The 26,679-nt window shown below is 42.2% G+C and overlaps 4 protein-coding genes across 6 annotated transcripts in view; 2 read left to right on the top strand and 2 right to left on the bottom strand.

Moving 5' to 3' along the window:
• Window positions 1-13,669, top strand: part of LOC126546596 (two pore channel protein 1-like) — a 33,066-nt gene extending 19,397 nt beyond the window's left edge. The window contains exons 14-23 of the mRNA XM_050194558.3: window positions 1,402-1,458; window positions 1,614-1,685; window positions 1,814-1,886; window positions 3,198-3,305; window positions 3,780-3,941; window positions 4,393-4,487; window positions 5,133-5,248; window positions 5,648-5,735; window positions 7,412-7,608; window positions 9,181-13,669. Of these exons, the coding sequence (XP_050050515.1) occupies window positions 1,402-1,458; window positions 1,614-1,685; window positions 1,814-1,886; window positions 3,198-3,305; window positions 3,780-3,941; window positions 4,393-4,487; window positions 5,133-5,248; window positions 5,648-5,735; window positions 7,412-7,608; window positions 9,181-9,315 (1,103 nt within the window). The 3' untranslated portion in view covers window positions 9,316-13,669. The remainder of the gene's footprint in view (window positions 1-1,401; window positions 1,459-1,613; window positions 1,686-1,813; window positions 1,887-3,197; window positions 3,306-3,779; window positions 3,942-4,392; window positions 4,488-5,132; window positions 5,249-5,647; window positions 5,736-7,411; window positions 7,609-9,180) is intronic.
• LOC126546628 (uncharacterized) overlaps window positions 1-18,581 on the bottom strand; it is a 24,985-nt gene extending 6,404 nt beyond the window's left edge. For all 3 annotated transcript variants that reach the window (XR_011893388.1, XM_055062721.2, XM_050194560.3), the window contains exon 1: window positions 18,236-18,581. Coding sequence is in view for 1 of the 3 variants with exons in the window: in XM_050194560.3 (XP_050050517.2) it covers window positions 18,236-18,276 (41 nt within the window). In the remaining 2 variants the exon portion in view is untranslated. The remainder of the gene's footprint in view (window positions 1-18,235) is intronic.
• Window positions 14,353-17,934, bottom strand: LOC126546579 (ATP-dependent DNA helicase Q5-like). The gene has a single exon (XM_050194557.3). The coding sequence runs from the start codon at window positions 17,452-17,454 to the stop codon at window positions 14,662-14,664; it is 2,793 nt and encodes a 930-aa protein (XP_050050514.2). The 5' UTR covers window positions 17,455-17,934; the 3' UTR covers window positions 14,353-14,661.
• On the top strand, window positions 18,074-26,679 carry LOC126546644 (bolA-like protein 2). The gene is made up of 3 exons (XM_050194562.3): window positions 18,074-18,238; window positions 18,588-18,682; window positions 26,446-26,679. Exons 1-3 carry the CDS (start codon window positions 18,173-18,175, stop codon window positions 26,558-26,560), a joined length of 276 nt encoding a protein of 91 aa, XP_050050519.1. The 5' UTR covers window positions 18,074-18,172; the 3' UTR covers window positions 26,561-26,679.

Below are 26,679 nucleotides of genomic sequence, written 5' to 3'. Positions count from 1 at the left end.
GTAACTGTCTCTTAACATGCTCTAATCTTCCTGCCTTCTCCCAAACAGGAACCTTAGCTTGTTCTTTTGCTCTCATTCTCCTGCACTTCCTTTGAATCTTTCCTGCTTCTACCCAGCTCTTGCCCTTGTGAGTTCATCTGTCATATCTCTGTGCACTCTATACTTGTAGTGATACTGCACTCGAGCTCAACCTGCTGTGGTTGCTTAGTGGCTTTGGTGTTGCACTGCTAAGCATGAGGTCGCGAGATCAAATCCTGGCCATGGCGATCACATTTCGATGGGCGCGAAATGCCAAAACACCCGTGTACTTAGATATAGGTGCACGTTAAAGAACCCCGGGTGGCCAAAATTAATCCGGAGTCCCCCACTACAGCGTGCCTCATAATCAGATCATGGTTTTGGCATGTGAAACTACATAATTCTTTACTGCACTTGAGCTCTAACGTCATAGCCCACTTGTTTTTGTAGACATAGTCCTAAGCGTTCTTTTTTTTTTCTGTTAATTTTGACCCAAGTCCACACTGAACTCCTCTTGTACTACGGATACTAAGCATATTGAATTCAACTTGACTTCTGTCTGACCTTTTATTTCTACTTACTATTTCATTGATTACGGTACACTCTGTGAATCTTGTTCTAATTCGGAAATAACTTGCACATGCACCTGTTAACTGTGGGGCCATCTTATCGACCTGATTTTGGAGACGCCTTCAATATTGCATGAAGCCATGTCCAACCTTATGCCTCTCTGGAGTGGTCAGCGCTCTGTCAGTGTACTCAAGAACAGTTTGACGGGAAAATAATGATGATTAGAGGAGTTCCACTGCCTTTGTTACATCTGCTTCCAGATTAATTCAAGCAATACTCTCTAAATCTGAGATCCTTGAAAGTGGTCGATCAAGGACATGGCTTCTGAGGTCCTTGCTTCCACTCGTGTCACATACAATGTGTACGTTTAGCAGTTAGAGTAGTTAGAGTGAAAAAGAAGCTAATGAGTTACGATAGTGAGAACGAAAATTGGGTTGGCTGCTCTCTATGGAAGCCATAACTTGAAGATGTGTTTTGGATCTACTACTAATAGTTTGGACAGAGTCTGTCCAGAAGGGCTGTTTGGGATGCATGTGTTCTAATCAGAGTTTTGTAGCCACTACCTGTCAAAAGTGGGGCTAGAGCATCACAGATCCTTGTTATAGGCTTCACCAGACATAACCAACTGACATAACACACACACACACAAACACACACACACACGCACATGTGCATGCACACACGTACGCACATATATAACTTGCACATACCAAATGTTTTATGCCATAGGGCAAACTTCTGAAGCTTCTTGCATTGCCACAAAAGGTGGTTTGACAAACCACAACTTGAATCATTTCTTGCTTTTATTTTCAGACCTTGTCATCACAGCAAGCTTTCTCTGGCACATTGTGGAAATCACACAGTTGACAGGCAAGGCCACAATATCTCGACCACTGATTTCTGTTAACTGGTTGATTCCACTAAATTGACTTGGTCATGGCACAGAAGTTTCTGTCTTGAAACCAAGTGTATAAGTTGCCTTTGTTAAGCTATTACAATATTCACTTGTACTTCGTATTGTACAGGTGGCCCCACGTCATTCTTAGGGGATGGAAGGACTGGACTTTCAGCATGGCTTCTAGTTGGGCTGCTCATATGTGAGTGCGGACTTTGTAGAAACTAAGCTCATCAGCACCGTAAGTCTCTGTGCATGTGGGCTTTAGCTTTTTGCACAGTTATAGTAAAACAATGTGTTAAAACCATTTACAGCATTTTTTTTCCACAGTTTACCTCACTGAGATGCTTTTGAAGATAGCAGCATATGGTGTGGCCGATTACTTCCACAAAGGCTGGAACAAGTGAGTGATGCATTTGTTTGTCTAAGAATTTCATCTTGCCTTGAAAGAGCCCCTAGAACAGTGAACTAGGCACTTTTATGCTAGAGTGTATAGCAAGCAAGTTTTGCAGACCTTTTTTTGCATATGGTGGACGCTGATGTAAGGCTTCATTCAGGTCCTGCTGGTCTGTTGAAATTATGCAATTTCACTAACGCAATGTCAGTTGCAGGTGGTTATATGCTGTCCAATGTTCTTCCCATTTACTTCTGTTAGGAATGGAAAATTTTGCCTTCTTTTTTTGCCTGCTGTGTCAGCCGTTTTTTGTGGCCAGTCATTTTAATACAAGCAAAGAAATGCTGTTACGTTGTTCTGTCAGAATTGTAGCCACATTTTTAAGTAGTTGGCACAGAGTGTTAGGGCCATTTAATTGTGATGGTGTATCACGAATTATTAGGAGGACAATTACAAAAGTTGGTGGATGTATGACTAGATGTGAACCTTCCAGAAAGTGCAATGTCCCGCTTATGTGAATATTAAATTTGCAGTTAAAACTCGATCTAACGAAAGGAGATTTTACAATGTTCTCGACCTAACAAAGAAATTACATTCCTCAGCAAGTACCCATAGGGTTCAATGGTGTTATCAACCTAAATTAACAAAACAAACTTGGCCGAACTCTGTTTAACAAAGCTTTTCCTGAAATAAATTAGTAAGAAAAAGCGGTGATATCTCTATAATTTTGGCACAGATGGGTTCTTCTTCGAGCATGTGCTCTAAAGCTATTGCATTAAAACATCTAGGTGCGATGGTCACATCCCTAGCTTTATTTTGACGAGGCTGCACACCGCACCCATGCATGGAACAGCCAACTCAACACTGCATCAGTAGAGACGGAGTTGCTTGCTTTCATTATTTCATTGTTTATGCAACAGATGTCTGAATTAGTGGCAAATACGATGCTGCAGTAGCTTTTGCATGTTGCTACATTACAATTTTAGATTTCAAAGGACCAAAAAGTTCCTTTCTCGATTTTACAAACTTCCCGATTTAACGACATAATTCGAGCATGGTCATCACTTTGTTAAATCAAGTTTCAACTGTAATATAATAACAGTGCAAGATAATAATAAAAATAATATGTGTAAAGCATGGTTGTGTTTTGTATACATGAGTGCCTTAACAGAGCTGCATGTAGCTATGGGTAGAGCATATACCAAACATTAAATAATTGTCCCGCATCGTGTTAATGTCCCTGGCTAGCTGTTCTGTCCAGATCTTAATTCTTAGCTTCTTTTTTTTTCCCCAGTAACTGATCTGCTTTGATTTCTCCAGGTTTGACTTTCTGGTCATCGTAGCAGCTGTCGTGTTTGGGTCCATAGGAGCCTTCCTGGATGCTAACTTGTTGCGAATACTCATCTTTCGTTCACTGCGCCTTCTCAAGTGAGATTCCAATCATCCTTAATCAAGGGCAGTTTCTTACGGTGCACGGAATGCTACCATGTTTGACACTGAAGACTGTGTCCGCAATTACGTGTTTATTGATACCGTTGGTGTTTTTTAAGCTGTGAACTACACAATGAGGTAGCTGATGATAATTAGGTATAAACAATGCTGAACAAAAGCCTTTTGCACTACTGGCATTTTTTCAAGAAGCCTTACAGAAGCTTTATTAAAATTTGCATTGAAGTGCATGGTCCTGACTTAGGGATTATTTTCGCTATTTTGTTAGTTGTTGTGTGAAACATGTTTCTAACTGCCAACTTCGCCACTTCCTTTTATGAAACTTTGACATTGAGAGGACCTTAAAAAGGCAATTTTTATCTTTCTTATTCAAGTGTACATTTTCAGTGAACATCTTATCGTTGTGGCGTTTCTGTGATGCAAGTTTTTGTAATTTACCATTTAACCTTGCAGGTTGTTTCAATTGAAGAAGAGCTACCATGATGTGCTGGGCACGGTGTTCATCCTGATGCCTCGATTTGTCAGCGTTGGAGTTGTCCTTGTTATTGTCTATTACTTCTTTGCTGTCATTGGAATTGAGGTTTTCTCACAGTATGTCATGGAAGACTGCTGCAAGTAAGCAAAACCATCACTCTGCAATGCTTATTTACGCGTATGTCAGTAATAAATGTGTGTTAACCCTCTCGAGGTTATGGCCACACGAGAATAAAGAAACGAAGTTATCTCTGATATACGTTCACTTTTATATTTAAGATGCCACACAAGAGTTTCAAAAATATAAAGAACATCCGCCTGTGTATGTGGTCACTTTTGTTTGTCACCAAATAAACGAACAGGAACTAAATATAGGGGTTACAAAATTGTGGTAGGGAGGGCAGCTGGTATGCCTAGTTGTACTTTAATTGTTACGAATACAGGCAGCGGTTCTTTTTTTATTATTGAAATGGTCGCAATTATAAGTCAACCACACAATTATTGCACTATGTTTACAGAAATAAAATAATGCAGACAATATTAATGGCTACTTATTTTTAACTAATTGTGCTGCTTTATTTTGTTTATCTAGGAACACTACGGTTGAACTCTACTTTGCCACGAACACGTCATCTGGACCGGGCTATTTCTACCTGATGAACTTTCACAATCTAGCCAACAGTTATGGTATGTAACACTAATATATATATGTATATATATATATATATATATATATATATATATATATATATATATATATATATATATATATATATATATATATATATATATATATATATATATATATATATAAATTTGGATTTTACTACAAAATAAAAGTTAATAGCACATTTAAAATCCAAACACCGGAATAACATTATTACGTTTACAATATACGTAGGTTAAAAAATAGCGGGGTTGGCACTTACAACATGCCATGGTCACTCTTAGGAAGTGATTAGAAAAAAAAGGCAGTCTTATGCAATTTCTTTTTTTTTTTCAGTCACAGTTGTTAAGATTTGCTGTTTATTTTATTTTATTTTATTAAATGCATGTTTAGTCTTCCTGAAATTGTGCGCACTAACCATTACCAATGTTTGCCCTCTATGTTAAAGAAATGCTCTTTTTGCTTATAAAACTGTGGTAGTTGCACACATTCAAGTAACTAGTGAATTTTGGTGTAGGAGAGCATCACGTGTTTGTGCACATGGCTTAGTGTTGAGTGTGAAAGCTGCAAGCATTGAGTAAAAATAACTGCGTTACCACACAGAAAGCGTGGCGTCAAAGGCAAAAATTAATTTAAACCCCTCTTTCTCCCTTTGATCTCCACAGTGACCCTGTTTGCCCTGATGGCTGTCAACAATTGGTTCATCATAATGGATGGATACGCTGCAGTCACATCGGAGTTCAGCCGTCTATTCTTCATGTCCTTCTATCTTATTACTATGGTGAGTTGGCTATCAGTAAATTGGTTTAGCTTGGTTTCTGCTCAGCGTTCACCTCACCATGCACAGATGAGAACCACATAGATTAACATTGCCAGTAAGCCTTTATTGCAGTTATTCTCGAAACAACAGAGAAGTAAAAGTGACGCAAGTGTTGCATTCGACTCAGCTTGACAACAAAGCAGGCATTAGTTCTGCTTGCCTGCTTCTAGCATGAGTGTTACGAGTGTGCATACTAAGTCGCTAAATTTTCATCATTTAGCTGCTGACTGCACAGAGCTTCTTGGGAGGCATGCATCTGAGTAGGGCAGACTGTAAACACTCAGTAAGAGCTTATCACTATGTTCAGTAATACCATTTTTCGTTTTCTTTCTTTTTTATGTTCCCCTCCCCCACTGCTAGATCGTCCTGCAAATCGTTGTGGCTTTTGTATTAGAGGCGTTTATATTCAGGATACAGTACAAGATGAAGATAGGCAAAGAAAGTAAAGGTGAGTGATCATCTGTGAAGCGCATATGACGAGCCAACTTAGTTCGGCCTTTGCTAGTAGTATTGTCGAGTGTGTAATTAGAAGCGTGGTGGTAGAAGCATCGAGTAGAGGAGGCACGCAGCTATTGTAATCTGCTAGCAAAGAGATCTCAACACAAGCCTTTCAGAGACTTTGTCTGCTGTTATGTTTGCAAATGCAATTTAACAACTATATCATGTGAAATGGCTTTTGTAATGCAACATTACAACAAGCGGCTGCGGATGTGCTGGCCGAGACAGGTGAGATCGCTTTAGTGGCCCTGTGACCAGCTCATAACAAGTGGAAGACACGAGCACCAGACAAAACAGCGCAGAAAAAACAGGACTGAACGAACGAACAAAAACAAAACAAGAGCAAGGTGGCATAGAAAACAAACCAAGTGAGCACAACGATTTGAATGCCTAAAATTGTACACAGCCATGCAAAGTGCATGAAACGTAAACTCGCTGCCTTCTGCCAGTGTTCAGGACTAAAACAGTGTGAACTAGCAGGACAGGAAGGAGATACATGCAGTGCTGATCTGCAACTGAAGATTTATTTTGCATGCAGCAAAAGATATATACATGGAAAGGATAGGGTTACAGAGCAGGGGTGGCAAGAAAACAAACAAAACAACAAGGTGGAAGAAAAGGGAGGTAGGTAGTAGTAAAAAGATAGAGAGAGAGAGAAAAGAGAGCATTTATTTGTTGGGATGCCTTATCCGCATCTATTCTGTATGAGAGATGAGCCACGACATCCACACGGTGGAAACTTAGCCTTGAAAAGTTAAACAGAACTGAAATGCTAGGAAAATTACAGTGCTGTTCATAACTGCAACAACCAGATGTGGGTTGATGGGTGTGCCCCAGGGGGAGGGCCAAGTAGGGGAGTGGAGTGAAGGATGCCGGTGAGGTGGCATGTAAAAAGGGCACCGTAGATTGAAGGTCTGAGAGCGAGGCGGAAAAATTATGGAAAAGGAAAGAGAACATGAAAAACTGCTTGGTTACCAATTCAGTAGTCTATGTAGGCAACCTCTTTCTGCGAAAAAAAATAAAAGAAAGAGAGAGAGAAAGAAAGGCAGCCTGCTCGCACTTGAGTGCAAAATAGATGTCTGCGAGCAAGCCACCGTCTGTTTTCCCATTACTTTGCACTGTTTTCATTCTAAATACCACCCACACAACTAGCCCAGCAACAGAACATCATCTGCCTGTGATTGGTCACAGCATGGAGCATTACTCTTGCCGCCAGAGATTTCCATCATTTCAACATTTTAGGAAATTTAAAAAGAGGGAAAGCCACAAAAGATGACGACAGTCAGCTTTTGGCTCTTTGTTACCCTGCGAATACAAAATGCCTCAGAAAAGTTATTGCAGTAGAAGATTTGCGATTAGGTGTCCTTTCATAGCAAAAGCATTGTGAAAGTTCACCAAAGAGTGTTTGGTAACCACCCCCCCTCCCCCCTAAAAGGCATGCCATGCAAATTGCATTACCGTAACACCATTGTTCCAGTTGAGCGCATCATGCACCCGATTTCTGCTTGGTTGTGCATGGTTCACTTACAGTGGTATGCTTTATTTACTTTTGATTCCAATGTCACATGTGTAGTTTTAATGGTCCCTGACAGTCCCCCCCACCCTATTTTCTGTGCTTCCTTACAGAAGACAACCTCGTGAGGGTGGAGACAACAATGTCACGGGCAGAGCTGCAGTTCTGCAGCGTGCCTCCCGAGATTTCCAGAAACCCACAGCCACTGAGCTACGATGTGGACGCCAATTCTCAAAAACTTGTATTTCGAGGGGTGCGCTGGAAAACAAAGTTTTCCTTCTGCCTCAAGATGTATGCTGATGAAGCAAAGGTGCGCTGCGACTTGGAAAAAGAAATTATCATGGGGTTTAATATCCCAAAACTGAACAGTAGGGTTATGAGAGTATGCAGTGGAGGGCTCTGGGTTAATTTTGACCTCTCGGAGCTCTTTTAAAATGCACCTGAGATGCAGCACGAGCGTTTTTGCATTCAACCTAATCAAAATGCCAGGAATTGAACCCGTAATGTCGCGATCAACACCGTGCAGGCTACGACATAGGTCTTCAGCGACTGGCAGATAATCTTAAACACCGTGAAGAGTTTGCAAGCCATTAGCATCATTATGACTTGCTTCTAAATTGAGTATGATCTCTGCTTTCAAAATCCCCATGCAGACTGTACGTTATATTACCAGCAAACACTGCTGTCATTCTGGCCACACCGTAATTAGACTACCTGCCATTGTGCATTAATGGCACAACGGCATCAGTAACGCAGGTCTTCTATGTTTCGGTGCCTGTTCCTTAAAAGAACACTAGAACTGAATATTCATTCTAGCCAGAAAGATTGGTTCATGTCCTGAATATCTCCTATAGTGATTTAGTCACGAAGGAAATAACACTTGGAAGCCTCAAAAAGCAAGTGGAGATGCACCATTCATAAGACACACTTGCAGATAGTGCTGACATAGTGACGAAGGGGTAATAAATGGTTAATTCGGTATAACAATTAAAGTTGGCCAAAGTACATTCTCTTATGACCAATTAGAAAATAGCTTTATTTTATCATCCGCGGATGATTACATAACCAAGAGCTGGCTTTCACAGCAGTAGTATTACCCACACTCTACATTTATGCTGCTTCGCACAAGAACTTCTGTGCATTTGGAGCCCTAAACTATCACTTGTCTGTTGTTTTCTTCAATTTCAGTCATTTGGGTGAGCCAACTATAGTTACTGAAGCCTATTTTCTTACTTCAATTGGTATACATATTGCCATTATTCGGCAACGTGTTTCACTGCTCTAGCATAGCATACATGGAAACAGTAAAGCTCCAGTTACGCCTGCCTGTAAAACCTCATTATGGAATTGAAGCCACACTGCTAATTTCTGTGAGCCAATATTACGTAGGATGCAGAATGACAGCAGAGCAAATGACTTCAGTAGCACACTTGCATCCTTTAGTTTCTTTCTTCTCTCGCTCTTTTTGTGGCAAATTTTGCACGTCCACAGCTAGTAAAGCTTAAACAAATTGCACCTTACATGTGTCCAAGCATTTGATGGATTTAGCGCATATCTAAAGGCAGTGCCTGCTGGTTTCTATCATTGGTAGTGTCGAATCGGTATAGGACAGCGTGGCTGATGAAACAAAGAGAAAAGAAAACCACATATACCCATGGAACCATACCAACCAGCCCAGCTTTCCATCTTGCTGGTATTGAATTTAGCATTACCGGATATAGCGTGTGGTATTCCATGGATTTTCCCTAGGTGTTGCACCTATTGTTCACCAGTTTTTGGCCATTTGGAGCAAGAGACGAATAGAATTGACAGAAAACATTAGAAAATGTGGCCATACAAATATTTACCCATGTGAGCTTGATACATTTTTCTCTGCACATAGGAATGGCTTGACCATGCGGAGCTGGAGGAAAGGCGCTCCAATGACTGGCTTGTTCTCAACATGCAAAGCTCTGAAGCCGACGGTGGAAACCGATGGAATGGAAACAACGCTAATCGTCGGACATTTACCTTATGACTACAAACAGCCTCGGTGTGACAACATGTACAGCTGTATAGCACATGCAATTCATATTTTGCACATCAACCATGCCATCATTGCTGCCGGGTAAAAAGTGCTGACAGTGCCTCAGCCAGCTTTAACATGTTTGTTTCACAGTCATAAGCTGAAGTTACGTGCAATCCTTTATCGACTCGGGTTGATGTATGGTGGTCAGCATAGTCAGATCATCAGCTGCAGGCTCAAAAAAAAAAAAAAGAGAGAGAGAGAGAGAGAGAGAGAGAGAGAGAGAGAGAGAGAGAGAGAGAGAGAGAGAACGAGTAAAAAAGAAAGTCCAACCTCGTCCACTTAGGATTTGATTCTGGGTGCGCGCTAGCTTCTTCAAATGTGCTACGAGCACAGGATGGCTGCATTGACCATACTCGGTGTGTAGAAGGCAAGAAAAGACAACTAAGACAAGATGAGAGAGCAAACGTTCATGCCATCAGGGTAGCAGAAATTTCTGTGAATGCATTACGAAGTGCACAAGTCCTTGTGGAGGCTTTTATTTACTTATATACATTTTCCAACCTCCAATTTTACTTAGCTAAAGGGGTGTAGGCATCTTGTCAAGCACTGTTTAATAGTTGGCCATAAGAGCATTTAGAGTAAACCTTTGACACAACGAAGCGACCTTGTGTACTGTAGTACGACTACGAAAGTGTGCACAAAGCTGTCATCGATGCAACTGCGTGAAATATACAGAGGCTGTAAAGCTTGGACTTTTATGACATTTCCCTCATGGCTCGAATGCCAGGGTGGATGCTAACCAACTATTATATGTTAATTTGCGACGTCTGCCACCATCCAGTAGGACTGCACAGTAAACAGGAACCTTGTGCAAGGTCGACATGACTCAAGTGGCATGAACATACATTTTTTGAGATTTGTGCTTTCTGAGTATCATACATTTCAAATCCGTATTTACATTTAAGTTGAATAGTTTTAAGCAAACGTCACAAGGTTGACAAGCCAAAGAGAACTAGGCTGAAACTGAGCCAGCAAAACAATATATATATATAGATGGATGTCTTTTCAAAGCTGCTCCTACATAGTGCATTTTATGTTCTATATGTGCAACTCGTCCTGTGCTTCAATCATTGCAACTTTTGTATGGAGGTCGCATCTAGAGGCAAAAATTTTTGCATCGCAAGACAAGTTTTGTATCCTTTATGGCTGCTTTGACCAGTATCCATTTTAATTCTTCACTTGTTTCTCGCAAGATCTTTTAACACGAGCAACCACTACTGTTGGTTGCTTGAAAACTTAATCCTCGCTGTTGTGCCTTTGGTAGCAGGTACAGCCAGTGTTAGGCTAAACACAAGTGGACCTGCTTAAGTGCAAAAGACAGAACCAAAAGAATTTTTTTGTCAGTACTCGTTTAATGCAACATGGGAGCTGGTAATATTGTTTCGAAGCCAACACAGCCATCATGAAGTCGGCTTTCTTCGTTACTTGGCATGTGTGGTGACATAACCACAGTTCGATGTGCCTAGACTGCAGTACAACCCGTTTTTTTTTTTCTTTCTTTGGTGACAATTTCCACTAAACCCCTCACGCAATTCTGCGAAAGTGCTGGTCAATTGCAGCGGCTTGTGCACGCCCTAGGCTTGGCTTTCCAGTTCCTATGCTTCTTGTTGTGCACCATCTACACTGCTGTTGCTACACTACATTTCATAAAAGACAATGGTTTGACCATCATGCTTTTTAGAATGAGCTGCAAGTTTCATTTTGCTCTGCTATTTGTAAAACATTTGGCAAAATACATCCCTCCAGTCTAGCTAGCACGTCCGACTGTGAAAGTATTTTCAAAACAGTGCATAGGAAATGTTACCCGCAAGGCAAAAGGTGTTTGTGAATTGGGTACTTGAAATTATGACATTTTAATAAAACATTTTAGGTGGCAATGTTTGGGATAACTGTACCTTTAAAGGTTTCCCACATGAGCGAACAAATACTTTGTGCTTAGGCAGAACAGAAAACTGATGTGTACGTATATATGAAGGCAACAATTGAAATTACAAAGCGGGACAGGAGAGTGTGTGGAAGTAGAGGAGCAGAAGGAACAAAGTCCAGGAGTCTCAAATGAATTGAGCGTACAGTTAATTTCTTGCTAGTTCAGCTTCGGCACCTAGTATCGCTTTGTCATCATGCATACCAATGCGAGAAATTGGCACTGTGAGAACAATAAGCTGCATCTGAACACCTGCACTAGTATTACATTTACTTCTGAGCCAGTGTAAGAATGTTGTCCTCACTATGCCTTCGAATTCTGATCGCGTGACAATCTGGCATATGTTTGTGCAGACAGGCTGCATGGTTTCTGTGCTTTTCTGTTTTATTCAACCTGACACAATGCTAAACACACTACAGGTTTGGGGCAGTTTTGCCAGCACTGAACTATGCTCTTATCTCGGTGAAGGCCAGGAATGGGGCAACACACAGGAGTTGCCAAGACCCCACTCATGTGGGACATGCTGACCAGTATTCACAAATCTTTGTTTGCATAAATGCCATTCACAGTTTACGACTGCCATGGGGGATCGTCTTGTTATCGCACCAAATACTGAGCGGCGCATGCAAGGAATGCTGTCCACCGAGGAATTTCTTATGTAGCTGTGAATTTTGGCACTGGTCGTTTTACGTGTGCCACAATGATGATAAACTTTAGCACGAGTTTTCAAGTTATGCATAGCCTCATGTATCACTGTTACCAGCAGTTTGTGAAGACTTTCGGACAAATGCTACCAACTAAACATGGAAAGTGGCTTTTAAATACCACATGCGAGAGCGTGGTGAAAAACTTCTAAAATACATTTGTTCCTGCTACAGCCAAACACGGTTTACTAGTGAATAATTCCCGAGTGGAACCACATTGCCTCTATTCTTCCTGTCTGGCGATACCTTATAATTTTAAACAGCCAGTGAAGGCAAATTCAAGAAAGTGCATAACTGAATATGAAAGGTTCTGAAGTCTCTTGTGGTTTGGGCAAGCTCACTTTTGTAACTTTACTAATGTCTTGCACTCTTTCTTGCCCCATCATTCAAATGTGATCATACATGGCAGCATCATATTCTATATGCCAGTAGAATATTTCACTAGAAAATCTTAGCAGGACGCAGATTCTTCACATTAGGGCCCATCAATATGGAATTGTAGATGGGAGTGATGCACACATACAACATGCCAAAAAGAAAAGGTTTAGAGTATGTGACACTGCAATTCTGGCGATGATGAATTGCAGTTTTGCTCTTGGAAATGTATGCAGCAATAATGCAGAAAGCAACATGGTGAAAGCTTTGCAGACTGACAAGAGAGCTAGCATATGATAAGAGTACGTGTATGCTAGTGGCTAACTAATATTTCTTCAGCAAATTGCATTTCTGTGTGCTTTGTGGCATTTTTAATGCTGCCAGGTTTCTTAATGTGAAAGAAAAGAAAAAGCTGAAATTGTTGGTGAAAATGCACTAATAGGCTGTGCTACATAATGTGCTTTTTAAAAATTTCAGTTGCTTTTTTTGTGAATTTGTACTCGTTTGAACAGTTTTACTAATTTGGCATTTAAAGAAAGAAATTGAAATTTTCTTGTAGCATTAGCAGTCTTCGCCATGTTGACTTGCACTATTTTTTTTACGAGAGGCTAAAGTGGGGAAGCACTAACTACACATACTTTCTTTCTTGAGGGGGTGGGAGGGGAGGCACTGAAAGTTCTGTTGGGTCCCACTATCATACCTGCCCATCAGTGAGCATTAAAACTCGTAAATAATCTGTGGCCATGACAAGCAGGGGAGGGGTATGTAAGCAGGGTACATACACATTTTATTAATGATGGTTTACCTTTAGACTGACCAACACAATTTTTAGATCGCAGTCATTTGTTGTTGCCGATTTCGTCTGCTTCAGACTTTTCTGAATAAACTTGCTCAAAGCAAGTACCCTTCTAGTATATGGCAACTAGTGCTGCCAAAAATGGGCAGCGCAGATACAAGTATCACAATTTTTCTTGTATGCATTTTTTTTTGTCATTTTGCACTAAACCATCCTTCTGTACCTTGCAAACATTTTTTCAAACAACCTATTCTTCATAAAATGAGCTCAAATTCCTACATGTTGCAAAAAATTTGTGAGCGTTAGTAGGTATGCGCTATTGAAATAGTTAATAACAATAGTTTTATCAGAAGCTTTTGCATGCACTAGTCCTCAATTTTAACTTTGTAGCAAGAATTGTGGCGATATTGTGATATCAGCACATTACCTGAGTAGTCTCCTTTGTACGTTTTATCCTGCTGAATGAGAACATTTTTATCTACGAAATAAAAGATTTTTTCGCTATCCAATGCATCAGTCAATGTGGTTATCTAGCCAAGACATTTTGTCTCTTTCTTTTTAAAAAAAAGCAAGACAAGTTGGAGGCAAATGTGTAATACATTTGAGCAGAGCACTCCTTGGACTGCCACTCGCACTGGTGCAAGAGTGTCTTGGTGGACACACAGTGAAATGTGTTTTAGAACTTGCAAAGGTACACTTGAGAAGAGCAAAATCAGGCCCAAACTGCTAAGCTAAATCTTGCCGAAAACACTGCCAAAAGCACCACCCTGCACTCTCCTATGCAACACCCAATTTTACTTCACAATCAGCCTTAGAAATGCACGATGCGCAAATTCAGTTTTGGTAAGCCAGCACGCACTCCACCATGGGACAGCTGCTGCAGCATTATATAATGGTGGGCAACAACCTTGAAGGTAAGCCAGAAACATGCCCCGATCTTAAAAAATTTGGACATGTTCTTGCATAGAGCAATTGCAAACTGTACAATTGGCCAACTTCCAACATTCTTAAATGCATATCTGACAAAGTGTGCTTAAAAAGAAAGGCTTGAATGACAGTAAGATAAATAAATGGAGAAGTTACAGCGAGCTGTGACCACGGGACCAAGCACTCCTCCAGGTGCTTTTCCTGCAGCTGCAAGTTCTTCAAATACTCGATTTGATCTGTGTACTTGAAGAAAATTCTAATTATACATTAACACCCCTTTAATGCCATAATATAGTTTTAGCTTCAAGGAACTATGGGTAACTATACAACATCAAGCCTATTTTATAGTGAGTGATCAATGCGCATTTGTATAATGACAAGAAAAAAAAAAAAGCTTTCTCCACAACAAGCGAATGATAATAATAACCTTGTCAAAAACAGATCTTGCATAACGTTAATCTGGTCTTTAAGAAAATTGCAGTCTTGGCAAGAGGCATTACATCAGTCTGTCCATCGGTTTGGGCAGGGAGCCAGAATGGAGCACAACGCTGCACTTTTGGGCACTGTCCTTAGAGGCCCAGCTCGTCCAAGTCGCTTTCCGTGACAACATCTTTGCCTTCAAACAGCTTGTCGACTGCTTTTGCAGCAGCCCTCTTGCTCAGTGTCTGTTCAGCAACTAACTTGTGCGAGAGCAGCTTGCATATCTTCTTGAACAGCTCCTTCGAGAGCCTGTTGTCTTTGTACTTTGGGTAGAGGCACCTGTTGATATTTCGTGCAGCTTGGTTTAGTTCTTCTTTGATGTTTTGCTTTTTTGGACTAGAGTCTTTTGACTTCACCAGGCTCGATCCGTCGCCCCTTTCACTGTGTTTCTCACTACGATGCTTTGACTCCCTAGCAACATCGGAGTGCCGAGACGTCTCATGCAATTCCAGCTTCTCCTGCATGGCCTCTGTCTTTGTCCTCTTGCGAGAAGAAGTCTCCATATCCGAATTACCAAAGTCTAGTTTCTTTTTTTTTTTCACGGGGGAGCGCTCGAAGAAATACCGGATCCTTGAGGCTTCCGTCTCGGTATCCTGATGCTTTGGGCTAGAACTTGTGTTGGGAGGGGTTGGTGTTAGTGAAGTGGCACAACCAGATCCTTTACTGACCGGTGAATCCTCTTGCAACTGCTCGGCCAGCTTTGACGCACGGGCACCGCTGCTTTCACTGAGCGAGGAATCGTTCGAGCATTCCATGTCCACAGATTTCAAGTCATCGACGGCAGCCTGATCAATGTCCTGCATCGACTTGTTAGAAGTATCAGCAGCATTGTTTTGCTTGCTCTGCTCAGGTAGTAAAGACTCGTCATTTTCAGCAGATGAAAAAAAGTCAAATAAGGTGTGCAACCTCTCGGGTGGCTTTCCCTTTTCTTTGGTTGAATCCTTAGGTTCGCGACATTTCAAAAGCAGCTCGTGAAGCTTTACTGCTCGGGTAGCTTCTCTGAGTGCTACAAACAGACCTACCATCTCTTTCCTATACAAGTGCACATTTTTCTTTGTTTTGAATATGAGGAGTTCATGTTCAGCAGCGCAGTTTCTAATCTCTCGCGGGGTCAGCTGTGGCTCATCGTTGAAGGTCTCATATGCAGCGAAATTCATCTCCATCTCTGCTTTCAACTTTGTGAGGTAATCTTGTCGCATCTCAACAGAAACTTCTTTGATGGCTGAGCATTTGGGCTCTAGAACAGAGCAGTTCTTGGGTATAGTTCTCTTCTTTAGCTGCTCCGATTTCGCTCCACGGCGTTTTTCAAATTCATCCTGAATTACCCGTGAAAGAGCAGCAGCTGCTGCTTTGTCACTGCTTTCATCGTCACTTCCACTGTCTCCACCATAAGATTCACTGTCCATTTTCTGACCAATCCTTCCACCACCATAAAGTTCATTATCAAAACCATTGGTGCTTTCCTTCTGAATTGTTCCAGTCAACATAGTCGCCCGGAACGATGAAAGCCTAGCTTCTAGCTGTTTTGGCTTCATGCAAGCATCACAGTTTTTTCCACAGCCTTTCAGGTCATCTCCAAATTCCCTGCAAAGCACTGTGTGGCGACATGTCATTCCTTCACAGTATCCGGCCATCTTCTCAAATGCTTTGGTGGCCATCTCTGCTACAGTTTTTGCCCTTTTTGTCTTTGCCCCCTGTTCATCTCGTTTCAGTAGGTAGGTAATAGACTTTCTGTCTTTCCTTGAGTAATAAATTCGACAGTATGATGGTCTTCCGTCACGTCCAGCCCTGCCAGATTCCTGGCAATAAGCTGGAATAGACTGAGGAACTGACCAGTGTGCTACAAACCTTACCATGGCACGGTCAACACCCATTCCAAAGCTAACTGTTGCAGCAATTACTGGCACTTGTCCTTTGGTCCATTCATCCTGGTTCTCTTTTCTTTCTGCTGCCTTCATACCTCCATGATATGGTTTTGTGAGCAGGCCAAGGGACGTGAGCTTCATGCTGACTTCCTCACAAGCATCTCGAGTTCTACAGTACACTATGCCACTTCCCCGCCTCTTTGGGTCCTCGTCCTCCCAACCCTCACCAAGGGCACGAATTGAAAAGCTTTTCAAGTTCTCAAAAGGCTCATCAAGCGCCTCCTTGAACTCGACATCGTAGTAAAGGTTAGCTCGGAAGCTAGAAGTCTTGAAAATTGCCACGGGCTGTCTGAGCCTGAGCTGCACCAGAATATCGTCGAAAACTTTGGCAGAAGCCGTAGCAGTGAGGGCAACCATAGGGATGTCAGGAAACATGTCGCGTACTTTGCCGAGTTTCAGGTAATCCGGCCTGAAATCGTGACCCCACTCGGACACGCAATGCGCCTCGTCCACGACAAAGCGAGCCAGCTTGCCGATCTTGTAAAGTGCACTGAGGACAGCTTGGAACTTTTCGCTGGCCACCTGCTCTGGCGTCACGTAGAGAAGACGGGTCTCCGGGCTCATGCTGGTCAGATCTCGCCTGACCCGCTGCCGCTCGAGGGAGCTCATGGTCGAGTTGATGGTCTCGGCACGGACGTTCAAAGACTTGAGCTTATGCAGCTGATCTGTCATGAGCGCAATTAGCGGCGACACCACCACGGTAACGCTGTCCTTCGGCGTCACCACGGCGGGAAGCTGGAAGCAGAGCGATTTTCCTGCTCCGGTCGGCATGGACACGAAAACATCCTGGCCGCACTGCGCCACCGCCTCGATCGCCTTCTTCTGCAGTCCGCTGCGATAAGCTTTGTGCCCAAATACTTTCGCCAGAGCATCACCCAGGGCGTGCGACAGCTGGTCCGGGTTCATGCTCACTGCTGACGCCGGCTCCTTGGCGTCTTGCGCTTTCCAACCTGACATGGCGTACTACCGCAGAGCACCTAAACCGAAATTAGTGGGCAAATAAACGTGCGTCCCGTGCAAGAGTCAACATGGAACGTCATTAGTTGTCTTCACCGGCTCATGGCAGAAGCGTGGCACGCGCTATTCGAAAGCGCCAGCTCGACCAGTCCGCTGCAGACGCGGCAGCATGACGAAGTGCGCGCAGCCTACGGGCCTTTCCGCGCTCGTCGAATTGCAGTTGAAAATAAGGACATATTTTACATCTTGGTCCAAACGTCGACAAAGTCGAAGCTGTCGTTTGATGACGACGCGGAGTACACACTTGTAGCGCTGCAGCCTCCACCTGGAAACGGCGGCGAAGGTTTCCACTTTTGCCAGCGTAGAGGCTAGCGTACGGCGCGTAATAAAAGAATCTTGAGTGCGTAGAAGTAGTTCGATTAATATCATCCAATTAGATGCACTTCAGGCACTGCCAACACTGCGCGCGATGTGACGAATGGCCAGAACGAAATGATCACGCACAGATTAGATGGGGGAAGTTAAGAGTGATGAGAGAGCGAGGAGAGTTCAGAGACCGAGCAGGGGGCGCTGATCGACTTCCCGTAAAGGAAGCGTACGCAGAGCCTACTGACTGTGTAAACCATGGTGTAAACTGCTACGGACGCTGTCACAGTTTCCTTAGCTTCTCTCTCACGTGCCGATCGAAAGTGACGGCACACGCCCAGAAACAACCGAAATGCCTGTGTATACGAAGGAATACATACAGGAGAAACTGCAAAAAGAGCTTGAAGCCACTTACGTGGTGAGTGATGGCTCGAGAGAGCGCGGGCTGAGCAGCATGCTGGATCAAAGGCTTGTTTTACCACCGCTGTTGTGCAACGTAATTGATGAATGCACAGAGTGTGATACTCTTATCGATTTATGCGCCAAACAGTCCGACTGAGAAGCGTGGCCGTTATATTGGTTATATAAAATAATTACTTGCACGTGTGCAGACGACGAGGAGCTCACACGCGTCGCTCCCTACGTTTCTGCATGTAAATTCTGAGCAGTCACTAACAATCGTCGCACAGTAATACACCTGCGGCACTGCTGAAATATGCGCGATTTTATTTTTCTTAAAACGAAAAATAATGTGTATTGTGCTGCAGGATATCGAAGATATTTCGGACGGATGCGGCGCCAAGTTCAACGCTGTCATTGTTTCGCCAAAGTTCGAGGGGAAGGCCCTCTTGGAAAGACACAGGTAAGCATGTTAACGTAGATCAAACGAGGATAATAAATACTGCAGTGCTTGTGACAGCACTAGAAGTTGGACATTCGACAGAAACCATTCTTGTTGGGAAACACTTGAAATTAGACAAATGAAAAAAAAGTCACCGACCAATAAAATTAATCCAACGTTTCGGAGTCGCTCCGACTCCGAAGCCTTCTATATATTTAGCTTTCGTTCTTGGCGGTAGTTCCTTCGGTAGGCGACCTTGCATAGGCCCTGCATGTATAGGTTGGGGGCCAGCCTTCCCAACACATAGTTATTAATGCTTCAAGAGCGTGGAGGGTTCTACAGCATTCGCACCGGAGAACACCTGTGTGCACTACGTATGCAAGGCCGCTCTGTTCACCATACAATCCAATGTTTTTGAGGTGGCAGCGCACAAACTAAAACAAAGCTAAATGATCTGCAGGTGATCTTAACAAAATAAGTAAAACACCATCACCTTTTGTTATTTGCAGAAGCAATGCAACTGTACAGCTGCAAGTACACAAATGGTAAACTTTGTAGAGAGAAAGTCTTATAGGCATGTTTTATGTTTCATAAGCATAAAGCGGCACTGCCAGATCCAGCAATAAGTGAGTTCCTACGAAGAGCCTGGTATATATTTTATACGGTACGTGGCAACTATCAACAGAAAGATAATCTACAAGCCTGCATGAAAACTTTCTGTATGCATAGCAGTGCCAGAACACACTAAGTAGAGGAAGCACTTTTGGTACTGCAAGCTGCACATATTTGATATTACACATAATCACATATGTTGAGGCAAGTGTGCTCATGTACCACATAAGTGCAGCCAGAACAAAATGAGTTTTGCAAGAAAGCAAAAGAAGGAAAAACAAGAGATGTGTGCTTGTGGTTCTGTACTCACGGCTATGACATTGGCACATTTCCATTTCAATGCGAGGTTTAGGACCAAAAAATGCTGGAAGACTGTTGAGTTTTTGAGTGCTGCAAATTCTTTTTTGTTTGCATTTTATTCTGGCTTGACAGTACAACTTTGCAGCATGCCTTGCATGGCTAGGCATGCTCATATCTTTGAATAGCTAAAAGGAAAAAAAAACAAAGAACAGTCAATGCCTTTCACTTGTCTGTTTTCACACACTTTACTTGGAGACCATAAACTGATTTGCCCATTTTTTTTCTCTTAATGTCAACTACCCCATTTACTCTTAATCCACACTGCTGTCTTCCCGTCTCTTAACACTATGCCTTACATTTTTTGTTTCATTGCTCCTTGTGCGGTCCTTAATTGTCGCATTGTAGGACAGGAAAATTGTAGAGTAGACAGGCATCGTGTGTACTCTAGTCCAAGATAGCCAGGTACATCCATTAGATGTGCATAATATGGTACACCTTGGACATTCAGTACGTCCATTAGACATCCAGATTTATTCGGAAAACATTGTATGGATGTACTATGGATCATCGCAAATGCATCCAGAACATGCAAGTGGTACGTTGTGAGTGGGGATGTCAGGGCTGGATATATGCAACATCTAACAGACGTCCACAACATCCTGTAGATATATTTATTACATCTGATACCCACAGTGTCCAATAAATATTTACTGTATCTAATGGATATCCCTATTAACCACACTTTCATCCACAGGACATCCATTGTACTACATATGGCTGTATCTACAACATCTAATATATATCCACTGGATGTGCCTTGTACTATTTTGGGCTGTTTCTTTTAATCCTCATGCATGCATGCACTGGGCCTCTTTAATTTGTTGTCCCAGACTGCTTGAGATGCTACTACAGCCAGTGATTATTGGCGTACGCAGCTTCTCGGACAGTACTGGACTGTTTGGGACAACAAATCAAAGTGCCACTGTTACTAAGCGAAGAAGAACTTTGTTGTCACCACCAGCATTTTTATTGTGAAACTTCTTATTGGTATCAACCATTTGACAAGTACATAATGATGTACATAGTATTTGCAATGAAATACAATGGCAGACTCCAGCTGTCTAATGAAAATAAAGTGAATAGTAAATATACAACATAATGCCATCTCTTGGTTTCTGAAAGGCACAATGAGCACTTAACGCACAAAGCAATACAAAAATACCACATATGCCTAACAACTAAGCATAAACATACTAAAGGATAAATACAATGAGACATTAAAAGCAACGCTTGCAAAGGAACACTTCTCACAGCGCAGTGTTAGTTGCATTCTCTCCAGTAAAATAAAATACAAATGGCACATTATGAGACTTAATTCTCATGAACAAAAACAAAAGAGAGTTCGCATATGGAAACATCAAAGCACTATTTGACTAGCCTTGTATTCAGTCAAAGAAAAAAAAGAATAGAGACAATGTAGTGAAATAAAGGAGAGCAACAGCTGAAGGCCCAAAAGAGCAATATACCCTATAGGAAAAACAATCTGAAAACCACCAATACGTTAGCACAATGATAAATTCTGTAAAAGAAGCAGGCAACCTCCTGCAGCAAAAGGGTGCCAAATTAGCTTCTCAATAAAGGAGAAAAATTCAGAACACAGCTGCTGCATAAAAAAAAGAAATAGCTTTAACATATTGTTCTCACTCTTAGAAATGAAGACTGTTATAATGAGGAAGTCATTTTCCTTGAATATGTAAGCATGCAGTATAAGTACAAAAATGGTATGCTCAATAAATTATTCGAGTAGAATAACTATACCATGTTTTTATGCGAGTAAGACTACAGCCAATTCGTGTGTAGATTCATTGATCATAAGGAATGTCAATGTAGTTGCATTTAGTGGTTACCTGGTACCACAGCGCACTTGGCATGCACTAGTCAACCAAATGCAGCGGTACCAGGCCACACCATGCTGCTGAGAGTGCCAAGCTACTTGTTTTTTTTTTATTTGTTCTTTTTTTATTTATTTATTTAGAACATACTGCAGGCCTACAGTAGGCCCAAGCAGGAGGGGCGAATACATAATATATGCAAAAAGAATAGGATTAGCAAAATTGAAAAATGTTAAATACAAGTTGTGACACAAAATACAGCAATAAATACAAGGCTCAGATGCAAAATACAAAAAGTAAACGTAGAAATAAATGGCTCTCAAATTAAATGCTGTGAAGAAAACATTGAGTCAAAAGAATCAGCTCTGGTTAAAAGATCTGGCGGACACCTGTTCCACTCCTCAATGGTGCGTGGAAAAAATGAGTATTTAAAGGCGTTAATCCTAGAACTGTAAGGGGTTAATGATTGTGCATGATAATTTCGTGTTTGGCGCAAAGTGTTAGGTTTAAGGAAGGGGTCTGCATTCATAGACAGTTTATGGTTTTTTAGTAAGAAAAGTAGTTTGTCTTTGAATTTTCCGGCGCAGCTGTAATGTTTCAATACCGTGAGTTCGCATGAGGGTCGTTGGTGAGTCAGTTACACGATACTTTGAAAAAATTAAACGGATGGCTTTGCGTTGAATCATTTCAAGGGCCTCGATGTTACGTTTAGTGTAGGGATCCCAGACGGTGCACGTATATTCTAGTGATGGCCTTATTATTGAAAAGTAGGTTAATTTTTTAAGTTCAGGTGGGGCAAGTTTTAGTTTATGTCTAAGAAAGCAGAGTTTATGAAAGGCTGAGGAGCGTACATTTGATACATGTTTATTCCAGCTAAGGTTTTTCGTTATTGTAACTCCTAGATACTTGTACTCGCTGACTTCGGTCAGAAGGTGAGATGAAATATTGTAAGGAAATGAGAAGGAAGCCTTTTTGTTAGTTATCGTCATGTATACTGTTTTCTCTAAATTTAGCTTCATGTCCCATTTATTACACCATGTATGTATGTTCTGAAGATTGGAGTTTAGTAAAACTTGATCATCTTGGCAAGTAATTTGGTGAAATAAAACGCAGTCATCTGCAAATAATCTAATTTGTAGCCGTATCAAATCAGCCCTTTCTTTTTAAACCATCTCACTGCTTTCTGTACACTCAGCCTGACATCAGGTAACAGGATTCTATGTTTGTCACATTTTTTAAAGCATACAGCACTACTTGAAATGGAATCAGGTGCCACGAAAGGCCAAAGCATTGATTCAGCTGATGCTGGATACGAGCTGCTGCATCTACATCTCTGTAGCACTATCTGGTTGGTGTTCATACACTGGGCTCAACATAGCAGCAGTGGCTAATTTCATTGGCCCCCGCAGCAGTACTACCAAGAAAACATGTTGCAGTGAGTGCTCATCTTAAGGTTGCCACTTCAAAGGGAACATTATTTTTGGGTGCTGAAGATAGTGAGGTCTAGCCTTGTAGTCATTACCATGACTACAAGTTAGACCGCTACCAGTTTCAAAAGAGGAAGAAAATTTCTCAGCACTCCTAAAGGCACACGGTACGATGCTATGTGGGGCTGGAGGGCGAACCGTACTTGGAAGATCACTCTCTTGCTGGCTGGCTTGAGCATCCTAAACCTGAAAAAGAGGACAATCTTTACAACTATGCAAACACATAGCTTATTACTTACCCCGCATTCAGATATTCACCCTTACTTGAAGCCCATGCTTGACTGACACTATAATGACAGGTGCGAACGTGCCTAAGACACTCACCACTCACTGTCTCTCCTTGGGTGTGTTCGTGTCATGCTTTACCTCGGCCAAATCAAGCATGGGCTTCAAGTTAAGGCACATTTCTGAATGTGTGGGTAAGACATACAAGGTAGCTTAAGACGCCTAAAGTAACCAGTTTTCAACTTCTCTAAATTCAGTGATTAGGCTAAAATCCCAGGGCATAAATCCACACCTATAGCATCCTTATCATGGAGGCAGGTCTAAGGCAGCTGCTTAAATAGTACCACTGACAATAAAATTTGTCCTTGAAAGCAGTAGAGCACAGCAAAGCTTTATATAATGTGCAAAAAGATTGATTGTTGAAGAACATGTGAAATTACATGGCTTGTGCCTACAAATGATGCAAGCACATACTGCACGCTATACACAGGAGCTATGTAAATGTACAGAGGAGCAACAAAGTGTGCAAAATATCACGCAGCTTTACAGACAGCCCTTATTACAAAATACTTCCACCGGCAGACAGAACAAAAGCAATGCATTACCGGTGACTACCTCACAACATCGAGCACCACTATCGAAAACGTGTGCCAGAACCACTGCAACCATTGTGCCATTGTGCACAATACCTGCAGACCGCGAGAAGCACGTACAGTACAAGAAAGACCAGGACGAGTATGAGAAGCTGAACTGAAACACGGGACAAAGGGAGACAAACAAGAATGTCGCTTCTCTATCGCCACGTGTTTCAGGTTGCAGTTCAGCTGTTCAAACTAGTCTTAGCTATGCACCAATTGGCTCAGTTTAATACCATTCTGAGAAGAAACACCACTGACATGCCTTAAAAGGTACTGCCGAAACCGCTGGGCGTTTGCGTTGTACATCAGCTCTTCCGGCCCATGCTAAGCACTCATTACCAGCATAAAAGAGAAGAAAGTACAAAAACAAACCACCGACATACGTTGAAAACCATGTGCCTGCTGACGACCAGACACCACTGTAGACATGGCGACAATAAGAAATGAAGTGTCACAGCATCAGCACCGCAACCTAAAAGTGGTTCGTTGTGAGAACGGAAAGGTTGCCGCTATCTTGCTATCTTCTACAGCCCTTCAGGGAGCACAGTATAGAGCAGCACGGTTCAGCCATAGAGAAAGCTCAGCGCCAGCACTGGATCACAAGCTCACACATGCACGCATATGCTTGCTTGCTGCACCATTGCAATGGCTGCGCTTATGACGACATATGACAGGCACGCAACTGCAAGAATAATTGATAATTGGACAATAATGCTGTGTAATATCTCTTTGAATCATTTAACTTTTCTGACGTCTTTAAACACCATTTTTCATTTAGTGCAAGATTTGTGGCATGCTTCCGGCTCCTTGCTTTCGAGCATGCTTTCGACGGAGTGTCAAGTGTTGGAGCCCACGCAATAACTTCCACACGGGAAGTTTGCCACTGTTTAAAAAACTTTGGTGTTGCTCAACGAAAGTAGAGTACCTTGATATAAGTGCCTTGATATAATTGTCATGCAGTTTTTTCTACTATATATATCAGCTCATTCCCAAACATACTGTACCTTGTTTTTTAAATTACTTTTCCAAGGTCATTAATTGCAAAATAATAATAATAATAATGGGACGTCTATGGACATCCATTACATGTTCACCGATGATACCGCGCGATCATCGCACCCTACAGCCTCCAACTGCGCAACATCGTCCACGTCAAAATCGTAGAAGCGCACTTAGACAATGTGAAAGCTTCGGGGGGCCTACAATGGACGTCTAAAGTACCAACTTTATGGACCATGGACATCCAAAACTTTGTGCAATGTACGTCTTTAGAGACGTTCCGTGGACATCCAAAATTTTGTCTGCTGTACGTCTGATGGACGAATTAAATGGTTGTACATTGGACATCCAAAACTTTGATGCCATTGTACATCCCTTAGATGTATGTGCATGCAAAGGATGTCCATAGGGCATCCCATTTCTCGCTGGATGTTTGGATCATTCCGGTACATCTATTGGATGTTTGTGGCTATCTGGGGTGTGTCATCGTGAAGCTCAGTCAGCTGGCATTAGCAGCGCTGGTACAAAACTAAAGCAGCTGCAACAATGTGTGGCCAATGGAATCGCATTTAGACAACCAGAAATAATGTGCCATTCCCTCCCCCCCCCCCCCCCCCCTTTGTGTTGAATATTTTACACCAATGGTTTGGTCTTGGAAAGTTCAATGGTTGCCACTGTTATACCATCTCAATCGGTAGTCATCAAGTTTAAGACTCAACACGTAACAACATCTACAGGCTCTTTGTGCTGCTGTCGAATACATTGGAAAAGAACCACCTAGCAAATGGGCAATACTTTGCGATGCGGAAGCAGTCCTCCAAAGCTTGTGAGGTTTATGACGTGGTATTCAACAATAGCTGGTGTCCCAAATCAATGAAATTTTCCATTGCACTTCTGAACAAGGACATATAATCTTTCAGCGGCTGCTGGGACATGGTGGCATTGTTGGTAATCACCTCGCCCATGACGCTGCCCGACGTGCCCAGGCTGGAGCACCAACACTCCTTATACTTTTATAGAGAGTAGACGCGGCAAGAGAGCTTCGCAGTCTTGCTCATACCATCACATTCAGTTACTGGCATTCACCGCAGAACTCTGTCGTTTATACAGACTCAACCCATCACTGAAACTGAAATTACCAGCAAACCTTTCACGACGTGACACAACACTGCTCTGTCGTCTGTGGGTAGGAGTAGCATTCACCAACTTCTAAAACTATCCTATTGGAATGGTAGACACACTGATGTGTGCTAAGTGCAAGTGTGAAGAGACCATCAGTCATCTTCTGTGCCACTGTTCTCTCTTCGATAACCAACGTCAGACTCTCCAGTGTGCCTTGAATAGACTGGATAATATGCCATTCACAGAAGCAAGGGTCTTGGGAGCCTGTCCTCACAGTTCATTAGCCCAGAAAGCCATTCGAGCATTTCTTCAGTACCTGAAGGCAACAGACTTGAGTGCCCAACTGTAGACATCCTGCACCTAACGTGTCTACTCTTTTACTTCCCCTCGCCACGTGTAGGGTAGCAAACTGAATTGTCTGGTTAACCTCCCTGCCTTTCCTTCCTCCCTTCTCTCTCTCCTCACTTCACTCGGTGCACTCTTACAGATACGCTTTTTTTCTTTTTCAGAATGGTCAACACTGTCCTCAGTGAAGAGTTGAAAGTCATTCATGCCTTCTCACAGAAGACCATGGCACCTGCACAGTGGGAAGAGAAATGTAAAGGAGAAAAATCTAAGGGATAACTATTAATAATGGCATAATTAGATGTGACTTTTCTGCATGCGTGTGTATGTACATTCTTGCGTTGCAATTGCTACAACTTCCAACATGTTTAATAAAGCAGCAAATTTCTATTCTCTGA

This window comes from Dermacentor andersoni, chromosome 3 (genome assembly GCF_023375885.2).
Source record: "Dermacentor andersoni chromosome 3, qqDerAnde1_hic_scaffold, whole genome shotgun sequence".
Taxonomy (NCBI): Eukaryota; Metazoa; Arthropoda; class Arachnida; order Ixodida; family Ixodidae; genus Dermacentor; species Dermacentor andersoni.
This window is presented reverse-complemented; position numbering and strand designations above follow the sequence as displayed.

Bases quoted from the DNA above. Each gene is read 5' to 3' on its own strand.
- LOC126546644 (XM_050194562.3), top strand. From the start codon at position 18,173: ATGCCTGTGTATACGAAGGAATACATACAGGAGAAACTGCAAAAAGAG. The intron at 18,239-18,587 runs GTGAGTGATGGC...ATTGTGCTGCAG, and splicing joins AGCTTGAAGCCACTTACGTG to GATATCGAAGATATTTCGGA. The intron at 18,683-26,445 runs GTAAGCATGTTA...TTTCTTTTTCAG, and splicing joins GCCCTCTTGGAAAGACACAG to AATGGTCAACACTGTCCTCA.
- LOC126546579 (XM_050194557.3), bottom strand. From the start codon at position 17,454: ATGTCAGGTTGGAAAGCGCAAGACGCCAAGGAGCCGGCGTCAGCAGTG.